The sequence below is a fragment of the Plectropomus leopardus genome, chromosome 23, assembly GCF_026936395.1.
Source record: "Plectropomus leopardus strain MGB_pleo_1.0 chromosome 23, ASM2693639v1, whole genome shotgun sequence".
Lineage (NCBI taxonomy): Eukaryota > Metazoa > Chordata > Actinopteri > Perciformes > Serranidae > Plectropomus > Plectropomus leopardus.
Genome location: NC_142198.1, coordinates 20,452,863 through 20,466,173, shown reverse-complemented (window position 1 = coordinate 20,466,173; position 13,311 = coordinate 20,452,863). Strand labels below are relative to the sequence as shown.

The window sequence follows — 13,311 nt, the reverse complement described above, 5'->3', positions numbered from 1 at the left end:
ACACACAAACACACAACAATTAGGATGAATGCCACACAGCATCCAATTACCTGACGCAAAAGAACACACACAGGAAGGGAATAAGATGGAGCTAAGACAAAAAATGTAGCGTATTTGGCGAAAATATGATAAAGTATATAGTCTTGATGCTGGAAATATTCAGAATTTATGCATTTTAACACCAGAGCATTTGGAAATGTCTGCATACACATTGTTCAATCCATAGCTCAGGATTTATACACATTTTTAAAACTAAATTTCAATAACTTTTGCACAAATTTTAAATACCATACCTTCTCTTAAACTACCATCAATACTCCTTATGGGTCCTTTTTCATCACTAACACCTGACATGTCATCAGTACGATGTCTTTTACAAGCAATTCAACCTTTGAAACCTGAAAAAATTGTTTGATTTCTTTTGGGGGAAAATGCAATGAGCAACTTGGAAAGAAATGTAATGGAAAAAAAAAATCGCAAAAGGTGACAAGAAAATTACCTTAAAAGATGGCAAGTGACCTGAAAATTAGCTGGGTGGATTATTATATATATTATACATTATATAATTTATTTGCACCACTTGAGATTGCTGCGAAATGCTGTTTCATTTATGTAAATGTATAGCCAAATGACAAAAGAACTGAATTCAAATAAAAAAAAACTAGGGGAAAATGTCCAGAATTATACATATACATTATATGAATAAATCTTGTAATTATATATTTAAAATTATGTCACAAAAATTATACTTTGTTTATTATTATTATTATCATTATTGTTGTTGTTATTAATTTCTTTTTTATTGTATTATTCTATTTTTTTAGGCATTCAGGTGTTAAAGTTTTTATTTAATTTAATTTTCTGGTTTGTTTTTTAATTTTCTTTTTGTCCCCAATTATCAGGTAATTTTCTTGTGACTTCTACTAATTTCTTGTACATTTTTTTAGCCATTGTGAAATTGCTCATTGCTCATCACAAATGTCCAAAGAATGATCCTAAAACCTGAATATTACCACCATTTACCACATATGTTCATCAGCAAAGCCTGCAATCACAATAATCAAACAGAATAAGCTGTTTACATAACAGGAACCAAATTCAAAATATTGTCATGTGCAGAATAATAGAGCGCATGTAAAGGTAGTCACTGAGTTCAGATAAAAAAAGCTACGAAATCCCGAAAACCAAATGGTATCTATCAGCCTGCGCAGACCGAGTCACTCCCTGCTCTCCCCTCCCCACTAATGGCCGTGTGACTCTGAATCTCTCGTCTTCTGGGATCCCTCCATCCGTCTTTGGCCTGCAGATCACATATCAGTCCCTCTGGTCTCTGAGCTTTGTTCGCCCTCTTTTAATGCCGTCCCTCCTTCTTATGCACTTAACAGATGCTTCGGCCTCAAACCTGCTTATCTGGGCCCCGTCCCGATGGTTTTGTCTCTATTCAAATGTAACTCTCAGGGTGGGGTAAAACAACTGGGCCTTTACTGGAGAAATGGAAAGAATGAAGACTGCACCTGGCAGCTCACTGTACTGTAACTGCTAACAAGCTGCTTGAGTATCGATTTGCACAATGAGAGAAACACTCTGAGAAGTGAAAGCTCTTTTGGCTCTGAGTGTTGCATGGTCAAATAATCATTGCAATGTGCAGATTTAGTAGATTATGTCAGATATCTGCAGACTTAGTGACTCATACAAAGAACAAAAACGGTCAGAATGTATCAAGAAGACTGGCAGGATTTTTCTTTTCTTTCAAGTTATTTTTCTTCTTTCAGAAAAATTAATTTAATGGAAATAATGGCTGGTTGTCTGCAAAAATACAATTTTTAAACAAACATTAAAAAACAATTCTCTTAAATTTTTGTGATTTTTTTTAAATTAAGAAAAAAAGGCAATTTATTTTTCTATTTTTTTTGCTAGTCTTTTAAATATAATCATTGTAAGGAAAAATGTTTGTGATTTCTTTTTCTTTAAACATTTGCTGATTTGTTGGCAATTTGTTTTTCTTAAAAAAAATATTGGCAGTTTATGCATATTTTCATTTATGCATATTTTCTGTCTCCAAAAATGTTGGCTTTTTTTTTTCATTTAGATTTTTTGGGTGATTTTTAAAAATCACCAAAAATTATACCATGTGTCACAGCCAGAAACAGAAATTATCTGAATAATGCTATTTGAAAATGTCATGACTTTTCAGCGTCCTTTGATAAAATATATCTAAAATTATGATTAAAAAGAGAGAAAAATATATCACAAAATTATATGCAGTATAAAAATAATAATAAATATGGAATCAATTACATTTCTTTTTTAAAAAAAGGACCCGATAACAAACTGAATTAAGGCAAAAGTGAACATTTTCATAGTCTTATCTTTTTATAGTCGGTGTTGGCTACAGTGACTCAAACTTTCTCAAGCTCCAAGAAGATTTTTCCCATGAGTCTGTTCCTCCTGTTTAACCTGGCCGCACAGCTGTCTGGTTCAGCTTTCCCTCTCTTTGCAGGAGATTTTTTTGCCAAATTCTCACTGACGTACAAGCCTAAACTAGAAAAGATGTTGCAATATAACATCCAAAGGTTTCAATTTTAAATTAATTACTTTGTTTTATTGCAGCTCGTTAGACAAGATCATTAGTCCGAGGGAGGTTTGTGGGAATGCGCAGGAAAAGGAAACATGGTTTGTTAAACAGCCTTTGGCGGCTGCTGCTGCTGTTGTTGGCCGACTTCTAAGATATAAACCAGGTCCCGACAATTTCACAGAAGCACAGCTCGGCATTACAGCTTGTCCAGGACATGAGGAATTTTAAGTTGCAAAAGTGGAAGAAAAGTTAACTTGCCCCACTGGACAAGTAACAAGACGAGTTCAAAATGTCTTTTAGTGCTGGTTTCTGTATGAAATGCTGGAGGGCTTTAAATTTGAAGCAAACGGTTCACTCAGTAACAAACTTTCCTTCCCTTTGACATTTGCTAACAGTGCTGGCCCGGGCCCCCAGGAAGTACACCGGGCCTTCAAGCCAATTTATGTAGCGGCCAAACTTTGCATTACAGCTCCCGAGATCATCACATGATGTCATGTGGCCCAAAAAGACTTTTTCCACATGGACAATGGGAAAGAGACATTTAATGATGCTGTTTGGATGCAATTTTACAAAAAACCAAAACTGAAAAACAAGTGATCAGGGACAATTTTCGCCAAATATTCATTATAACATAAAACATTACTTTTTTGGTGACTTTTTTTCAAGCTGAATGTGGCAGATTTTATATAATAATAATAATAACAACAATTATTATTATTATTATTATTATTATTATTATTATTTATTATTTCCTATGTGTGAGCATTTTAAGATTTTTAGAAAGCTTTATTTAAGACATTTCTATAATAATTAATTTAAATTTAAGATAAATTAATTCAATGCTTTTTAAGACTTTTTAAGGATCTGCAGGAACCCTGCTTATAGTAATTTCTTTCAATTTGAGTGACATTTCTTCCCATGATTTTTAAAGAAATAAAACTACTTTGCTCAGGTTTCAAAGGGAAATCTGGATTTCCATCAACTCCCATTTAAACATGCAACAGGTTTACTGTTTCTTACCCATGAAACCACTCTGCCGTTGAAACACGGCAACTTGGCGCCGTCATCGGAAATCTCCTCCTTCACCACCCTGAAAAACAGAGAGACACACGGTGAGCTTCAGCAGGTATAAATCGTTCTGTCTTCATAACATTACGGCGCGGTATGTGCTGTCTGGAGGGCCGAACGCAACCCCGAGGTTTCAGCGGCGTCGTAAAGAAAAAAAGTGAAACTGCACAGGAATTAAACGGTTTACATTACTGACACGTTACATAAAATATATCAGGCTGTGACAACAACACGGCCGAAATAAATCACACGCTGGGCTTAATTCTGAAATACGACTGAAATATGTTTTGACAAGCTGTTCTTGTCGGCGTGCCATTTTCCTTTTACATGTGTTACCAGGTGTTTTATGGATCAGTCTGCGGCTCACGCTGCCGACTGAAGTGGCTCCAGTCGAGCAGTGCTTTAAGTTTAAATCACATCCACTCAGCAGCTGTAAATTCACTTCAAAATAAATTCAGTTTCAATAGAAAAAATGATTTATTAGTGAAAGGGTTGTTGAATTTTTAGCCCTGATCATGATCTGAGTATCTGCTGATTCAGAGCCCAACCGATACGGGATTTTTGAGACAGATATCGATTTTATGGTGGAAAGATTCACTGATATGGTGAATTTTCGCACTGGAATGAAAACAGATAATTTCTGTGGATTATGCACTGATTTTGCACTGATATGATTATGCAAAAGTACTCAGAAGGCTGCTTTCTTAAACAAAAAACTTTTATTTAACAACTGACTTATTTAACATTAAACACAAACAGAAATAAAAAAAATTAAAATAAAATAAAGACAGTACTGTACGTGTTCAACATCAGTCTTTTCTGACCATTCAAATAAAAAATATAAAAATAAAATACACATCAGTACTGTACGGTCTTTCCTGATTATTTAAATAAAGAATAAATACAATAAGATAAATATCCAAATAAACATCAATACTGACAATTTCTAAACCACTGCATTATATGGTCTGTAAAACAAGTTTTCTCATTGCTTTTTCCTCATGTTTTTTTTAATTAGGTCAATTTGCATCACAAAATACAAAACCCACATGTAATGAACGTGCAGTTCCATTGCTGGGATTATACTCTGCTCTAATCTTCTTACCAAAACAACACCCAAACCACGAGGCTGTGAATTAGCACAGCAGATAACAATGAGAAGAACAAACAGTCTTAACCTTTTGAAACCTGGGCAAATTGGCTTAATTTCTCACTGAAAAAAGTGTAACTGAACAGGAAACTACCCCAAAAATAAACAGAAATTTGTTGAGAAAATGACCTGAAATTAGCACAAAAAAGAAAACTAAAGTAAGAGAACAAAAACGGGAAATCACCTGAAAAAAGTAAAACAAATTAAATAAATATAAATATTTTTGTAACCTAATTTTAAATATACAATCATAATAATTATAAATATATAATCATTGATTTTTTTCTCCAATTATGTAATAATTTTCTATTGAATATTTTTCTCTATTTTAAAGCTAACTTTTAAGTCATTTTCTCACCATCTTTCATAATTATTTCTAGAATTTTTTTCCATTTTTTTGACAGAAATCAAACCAATGTGCTCATGTTTCAAAGGTTTAAATGCTTGTGAAAGGCATCTGAACGCAGCAAAGGAAAACTGATGATCCAGGTTTCGAAGGGTTAATCTGCCTCCTCCAGAAAGTGACAGACTCGATGGTATTTCTTCTGTCACAGCACTGAGCGAAAACACACACTGAACTGTTTTTGTGCCTCCTTGTCAAATTACACAACCCGGTCAGCTAAATATGCATCCAAATCCAATTCACATAATAACTTTAACAGCCACCGTGAGACGTAACGTCCACAAAACTCCTTAAAGGCAACTCATCCGTCTGGCTACTCCTCCCTCCTCAGTCGTCGTCTTCCTCCACGTTCATCAGAAAACAAACACTCGGCCTCAGCTGTGTAATTTCCCCCCAGCAGCCTCCCACTATGTTATTCCAGTAGTTCAGTGGGACAGGGGCCGGGCACCAGTGCCACAGAGAGGACACTCGGCTGCTGCAGCTCCGTCAGAAACTTTTCCAGCTCCGTCTGCCAGTGTGCCTCCTCTCATGTGTGCCAGACTTGGTCAGGCTCCACTGGGCTTTCGTAAGCAGCTGTTTGAGAGCTGGTTTTGTGGGTGAGTGTGAGCGCACGGCCAGATTGTTGTGGGCACTGGTGGAGGGGGGAACTGCTGCAGGAAGACTTTTCAGAGCTGTGCGGCGTCCGAGTGTTAGTTAACAAACAAGTTTATACTCCGTCGGGTTTATATAAAAGCAGGGAGGATTAACTTCAGTTGCTTTAGGGCCACTTTTGCAAAATGATAAGAGGCCAAGGGCCAGTGAGAGCAGCCCCATATTACTAGGATTTTAGGACATTTATGGAATTTAAGGACATTTTTAGGACTTTAGGACATTTCTAGGACTCCAAAACACTTCTAGGTTTTTAGGAAATTTCTAGTATTTTCAGGACATTACTAGAATTTTAGGAAATTTCTAAGATTTTTAGGACATTTCTGGGGATTTTTAGACATTTCTAGGATTTTAGCACATTTCTCGTGATTTTAGGACATTTTTTGTGTTTCAGGACATTTCTGGGGATTTTGAGACACTTCTTGGATTTGAGGACCTTCTAGGATTTTAGGACATTTGTACAATTTAACAAGTTTACAGGACTTTAGGACATTTCTAGGATTTTAGGACGGGTTTGTTTGGTTTTTCTGACGACTTTGTAAGAAGTATGTTTCAGGATAATCAAATTTCTACTTTTTTTTTGCTTCCTTATAAACAAAAAGGATCTTACTCTTTCACAAAAACATCTCTCTCTGTAGGGATCCTTCCCATTATGCTGTTGGACATGAAACAATCTGGGCACTTTTCTGCACTTTTTGTGGACGTAAGTTGACTCTGCACAAATGCCCTGAGCGGTTACACTGCAACTTGTTTTGCTCCCGCTGGCTGCAGCGCTCTCGCTTTATACTGGATCAAAAATTGTTGTATCCATGAGTCACTTTGCCCAAAAAAACACATGTGAAAATAGGCTCCAGGTTAAAGTTACCCTTTAACGTTTCCCCTTCACGCTGCGAGAAACTGCATCTCGACAGCAGACGAACAGATGCAACATTCTTCTCCTGAGAGTGTAATTGTCTTCATTCCTCGGCCCTCCAAACAAACAAGTGACCACAGTGGAGACTTATTTCACACACACTCTAAAATGCCTCGAATGATGCACAAACAACCCTGAAATATGCCGTTGGATTTAACACAACCTGAAGTTTTCACCCCCACAGTCCCCTGCTACCTTCAAATTCCTCACACCCAACACAGCATCGCCTTTCCAACATTCGTCTTACTCATGGCGCTCCCTGATCCCCCGTACCAGCACAGAAGAATATCTAATACCTCTGACAAACCGCTCTCTTTCTCCCCTTTCTTCTCCCCAGACACCCAGCAAATGGCCTGAGTCCAGCCCCAGGTTTCCAGCTCTGCTGCGCGGATCTCCCCCACCGCCACACACACAGCTCGGCTCGACAGCTGGCCTCGTACCAGGGGCAAATGAAAACACACACTATTACACACTCCTCTCCTGGGTCACCGCCGGAGAGAGAGGGGGGCAGAAAAAACGTCCCTGCTTTGATTGGACAGCTGACTCGGAGCGATGTTTGAAATATTTCATCTGAACTCGGTTGGAGATATTCAAATGAGCGAGTGCGATGCCAGGCGACTTAAGTTCGGGAAAATTTTCGGCCTCTTTTGAAAGACTTTTCCTCGCTCTGCTGAGAGTTTGGCGTGGGTGGCTTCTTTTTCAAGTTTTTTTTGCTTTTGGAAAAACAACCACATTTTGTGCTCACTTACGAGCACACAAACATGTCCTGTCCAATTACACAGACACGGGCTCTTAATTTAAAAGCTAATTTGGAGATTGCACCGGTGATTGTGGTTAGTCAAGTTAGAATAATTACTGCGCCTGTAAAAAGTGCAGAAAATAACTTCTCAGTTATCAGGTAAACAGTTTATCATAGCCAGGTAAGACCATCCTGATCAGGTGAGCTCAACATTTTGTTTCTCACTCTGCATAAATCCAGACTTTCTGCAGACCCAAATGATTTCCGTCCACCACAGTCTAGTCGGACCAATCAGGGATCAGCTCTGTAGCTAAAAACATCGGCAGCCAATCAGAGACTGCGTTATAGTTAATGACATAGCATGCAGGTCGCTGCTTTTAATATATATTAGAAAAATACAGCAGCACATTAAAGGCAGTAGATACAGAACATTGATAAGAATGATTATAAGCAGGATCGAGACAGAATAAAAAGATGAGCAAGAAGATAAATTAGAAGATAAAATTAAAACTAAAAAACTGGTGGCTCCATGAGCAACAAGCGCATTAGCAGAGTAAACACAGCGATAAATGAAGTTAAATCAGTAAACAGAGTTGACAAAAATAAACAAGAACGAGGATGCAATCAGAGATTCTCGTAGGAAAATACTTTATCGCTGATTTTCTGACTGGATTTGGCAAAATCTTGATTTACTAACTGGCTCTGTTGGTGATTAAGAAGATTTTCCCAATGCAAATGTGTTTGTTGTTGTTTGGCCACTGATTGATCTAATGGAGCAGATCATAAAGCTTCAGACACACAATAAGGACGCTGCAGGCTGGTATTCAGCAGCTAACTGTCTCTCTCTGTTTTTATTCAATTTTTGTTTTGTTTTTTTGTCAACTTTTCCTCAATATCTTGCAATTTGCTCATGTTTTTGAAGAGAATTAAACTTTTTCGCTCAGGTTTCAACAGTTTAAATATATCTGTGAAAGCCGTCTGGATGTAGAACAAAGAAAAGCTGATGTCTATGCAGGTTTCAAACGGTTAAAGTCGACAATAAAAAAAATAGCTGTTAGTTTGTTCCCTATATAAATAATTAAAATAATAAAAATGGTGATCAAGGCATTTTTGTGGCCGGTTTCTCAACTAATCACTTTGAGCAGAGAATTTTTTAAAGGGCACTTAAAGTTTTCATGAAAAGAAAATATCTACAAGTCAGTTATTGATGCTCGTGCCATTAATATTCAAATGATCTGCATCTGAGGGGCAGCTCCAGCCCGCCAGCTCTGCGACGGCCTAATGAAAAGCCTTCTCATCATTTCATCTTAGTGTTGGAGCTGATATTGCAGCTCCGTTGGCACAGACCGTAGACGGTGCCATCCAAAGAGGAAAAGAGGCAAACAGCCCAGCTTTAATACTCATCCACAATGCATTTAACAGAAGCCCTGAGGGTCTCACTGGGTGAATAAACCACAAACATGCATTCCTGCGCAGGAAAAACGCACAGCAGCTACACAGGAGAAGAAAAAAAAAGATTAATTGATAGAGGAGAGGAGACAGCTCTTTCTGGAGGATTGGGAGAAACAGGGGGGGAGGAAGCCAGCGAATGAAAGGATGGCTGGCAGGCCAAAGTGTTAAAGAGAGGAGACAAAACCCTGGCTTCAGTCCCGAGAGAAAGAAAAGGCGAGGATTTCTCAAGATGATGGACTGAAGGAGGGAGGGAGGGAGGGAGGGAGGGATGAGGATTAGGGCAAAGAAAAGCAGCAGGGACAGCGAATGCCTCCCATTGTAATGATGATGTTTTCTGAGAAACGTCCCGGCTGACAAACCCTCGGTATTTATGCAACCACTTGGATATTCATCGCCGGTCATTAAAACTTTCTGATTAGCGACGTGTTGGTTGAATGTCGCCCAGCCTGCTTCATTCAAGTTTACCGTCCCTGCGAGTTATTCAGTGTGACAAATACACGACAGCCGGTCACAAGACACAATCGCACGGCTTTTTGACACGCAAAAAAAAGGCATGCACTTAATTCAAGATTGCAGTTAATTTTTTCTTGCTTCTGCTTTGTTTTTAACGGCTCCTTTCTCTTTCTGTTTTGTTTTTAACTTTGGTTTATGTTTTATTTGTATTATTTTTACTGTTTTGTAGGTATATGCTGAAATAGTGAGTGCTTTCTGGAGAGTGGTATTTCCATTGAATAGGTGCTTGTTGAAGATTGACATGAAAAGGACAAAAATGTGATAATTATGTGAATTTAATGTGAACTAGGGGACAGATTATCAGCCTGAACGATTATTTGTATCAGCATTTTATTTTAATGATTGCCGATAAAAATTAATTAATCAAAAAGTGCAAAGAAAGTGTCAGCATGGGAGGAACTTTCAAAACCTCGGCTATTTAAGACAGCAATTTTTATTTATTTTTTACTTGACTTTATCAGAAAGTTGCTTGGGGCCAGCTTTATATGATGTTGAAAGTCACAGTTTTGGGTAAATATGTTTATTTTTGGCCAAAAGTAACTTCCTCTTCAGCTCAGACCCGAAAAAAAAAACATAGCCATAAATTTATTGAAATAGAAAAGGTGGTGCGATGAACATCCTGATGTATTACACAGGTCTAACTATTAATGTACCAGAGTTTATTCAATTTAATTCAAACTCATGGGAAAATGTACAGCTACACTGCAAAAGCAAAAGTGGAAGAAAAACAAAAAATCTATTTTTATATATATATGTAATATTTACATGAATTTGGATTATACATAAATCACTGCTGATTGGGTACACCTCTGACACACCCACCAACCGGGAGAAAACATGCCTCAAAAACCTGTTTTGAGGAACCATGTCATTCAAAACCATTCACTCCAGGTGATTTAAACCAGCAAAAACACTGAATAAAACACTTTACACATAAAAATATGTATTTTTGCGACACTGCTCGTCAGGGAGGAGTTTCTAACTACGTAGGCCGACGCAAAAATGTCAATGTCCCCATCTGGAGCCTGTTTGGTTTGTCTGTCCTGGGCTTCTGTAGAAACGCACATATTCTTATTTTCAGGTGATTATACAGCAGGTACGCTCAGCTTGTTTTGCTTTGGGGGCCACTTTTGCAAAATGACAGGGGTTTGAGGACATTTTTCAGGATTTTGGGACATTTGGGGCTCAGCTATGACCTCTGTGTGGCACTTTTTTGATAAAGAAGCTCTGTTTTGATAATGTATTATGCATTCTGCCACCTTATGTATACTAAAAGTACAAAAAAGTGTGAGTCACTTTGTCACAGTTGAGTATCAATGTTTTATGCTACTGTTTTAAATTCATATCATGATTCACTTCATTGTTTTGCTTTAATCAGTTTAGTTTTCAGGGACAGTAGCCAGTTGTTCTCAGTGGAAAGGGTCAAACTTTTATGATGCCCACCACACAGGAAACCAGCGGGAAATAAGAGACTGGCTGCTAAATAAATGTATATTTTAACAATGTGGTATTAGTGCTTTTACTACAGTAAAGGTACTGAATACTTCTTCCACCCCTGCTCGTCTCTCATAAATACAACGGCCATTATAAAAAGTTAATACTCCTCAACTCAGAAGCTATGGCACATTTTCCAACATTTACAACTTTTGACACATTTAAGTATTTCTGCCCTTACAACCATAGCTGTTTACAACTTTTAGCACTCATTTTTTTTAAAGTTTTTCTTCTGCTAACGGAGGAAAACATCAAAACAGACTTAAAGAACAATTTTGGCTTGTTCAAGACCTGCTTAAAATCCAGTAAAGTGATATTTTTGGCAGCTATCTTCACCAAATATGGCATCTCCTCTTCTCTGACATGAGAGATTATTGTGTTTCTGATACAATAATTATTCAGTAAATGAATTGGCAACTATTTTGACAGACATTTCAGTTTTTTTGTTTTTGTTTAAATTTTTTAAATGTTTTTTGGGGGTGTTTGGGGTCTTTTTTTAAAACAATTTTGAGTATTTTCAGCGTTTTTTTAAATATAATTTTAAGGTTTGGAAGTGTTTTATTATTATTTTAAATTTTGGTGTGGTTTTTTTTCATTTAGTTTTTTTTAAACTATTTTCTAATTTTTATAGGTAATGTTGGGGTTTAGGAGAGCTTTTATAATTGGTTTCTTAAATAATGTTCAGTTTCTCTGTTTGTTTTTTCCTGACTATGTTTACTAACTTTTACTAAAGTAACATGTTTAATGCAGAACTTCTACTTGCTACAGAGTATTTTACAGTGTGGTATTAGTACTTATATTACGTAAATGAACTGATTACTTCTTGCATCACTGCTCCTCTCTGATAAATAACGAACAGTCCCTTATGTAAAGTTAAACCTCCTCGACTCACGTTAACGGTTTGTTTTCCGACTTTTGTCATATTTAAGTGTCTTCACTCTTACTGTTCACAACCTTTAACGCATTTTTACCTTATTTTACATGTAAAACACGATGGTTTTCTTCTGCTAAAGGAGAAAAAGGAAAAACCCCAGCAGCTTACCCAAAGTCCTGGTCCATAGACTTGAAGAAGAATTTGTAGTTTGGCTTGTTCAAGACCTGTTTAAAATCCAGCAAAGTGATATTTTCGGCGGCTATGGGGATCTTCACCAAATACGGCGTCTCCTCTTCGTCGATGTGATAAATAATTTTGGTTTCCGCCATCTCTGCGGCTGCTTTTGACTCACACGGTGTCTGAGAGGCGAGGTAAACTTTGTTGGGGAGTTAGCGGCGGAGCTAGCTCGGAGGCTAACAGAGGTGAAACGATGATGGCCACTGAGATTTTTCGGTCCGAGCCGGAGGACGCGAAGCGCTGCTGAAACCCCGCTCACGAGCTCTCTGTCCGGGCGTCTACAGCTGGAAAACACCCGCAGTCCCCCGCATTGTTACCGAGGGGCCAAAAAACGACGCCACATTCACACGACCTAACTACCGACAACTTTTCCCCCAACAAAAACATACAGGGAGGAGGGGAGGGGGGGGTCCGAAAACTTTTCACCACTTTTTGCGAGCCAACGCGGCGTGTGACGTCAACACGTACCCCCACTTTTGTTACGTACTCCTTTAGTACCCCCCCCTCCACCTCCACCTCCACCTCCACCAACATTTTTATCATTTTTAGGGTGGATGAAGTACCTGAAAGACACGCATGAGTAAAAGTACAAATATGTTACCAGAAAATGACTTTGATACAAATTAAGGTCACCTATGGGAATATTATTAAAATATTATTAATTATAGTAATTAAAGTCATGCAAATATTTATTTATTTTAATCACATTCAAATACACTAACTTTTACACTTTATACTATATATATATATACTTTAGACTTATATACTTTATACTTTATACAGTACACACACATATATATATAAATACACACACACACATACATATAGATAGATAGATAGATAGATAGATAGATAGATAGATAGATAGAAAAGGATCGCCAGTCAGAAAAGGGGGAAATGGACAAATTAAATCAAACCAAGTTAGATAAATATTACTGCTAATATAACTGGAATGTTACTAAAAAGTATTTTGTCATCCAAATTTTTATTTATTTATTTATTTTAATCACATTCAGATTCACAGACTTTTAGACTTTATACAATATATATTATTATTATATATTATATACAATATATATTAAGTTTAGACTTATATACTTTATACAATATGACTTTTTGACTTCATACAGTATACATGTATATTAGGAAAAAAATAGTAAACTGGGGTCTCAGCTTGGACCTCTGTAGGGGGTTTGTTGGGATCTTTTTGAAGAGGATGAACAAATATGTGTGTGTGTGTGTGTG

At 37.2% G+C, this 13,311-nt stretch overlaps 1 protein-coding gene across 1 annotated transcript in view; it reads right to left on the bottom strand.

Annotated features, from left to right (window-relative positions):
• dvl2 (dishevelled segment polarity protein 2) overlaps nucleotides 1–12,524 on the bottom strand; it is a 28,532-nt gene extending 16,008 nt beyond the window's left edge. The window contains exons 1-2 of the mRNA XM_088073623.1: nucleotides 11,998–12,524; nucleotides 3,596–3,665 (exon numbers count right to left, since the gene is read on the bottom strand). Of these exons, the coding sequence (XP_087929749.1) occupies nucleotides 3,596–3,665; nucleotides 11,998–12,158 (231 nt within the window). The 5' untranslated portion in view covers nucleotides 12,159–12,524. The remainder of the gene's footprint in view (nucleotides 1–3,595; nucleotides 3,666–11,997) is intronic.
• Between the last annotated feature and the right edge of the window lie 787 nt (nucleotides 12,525–13,311).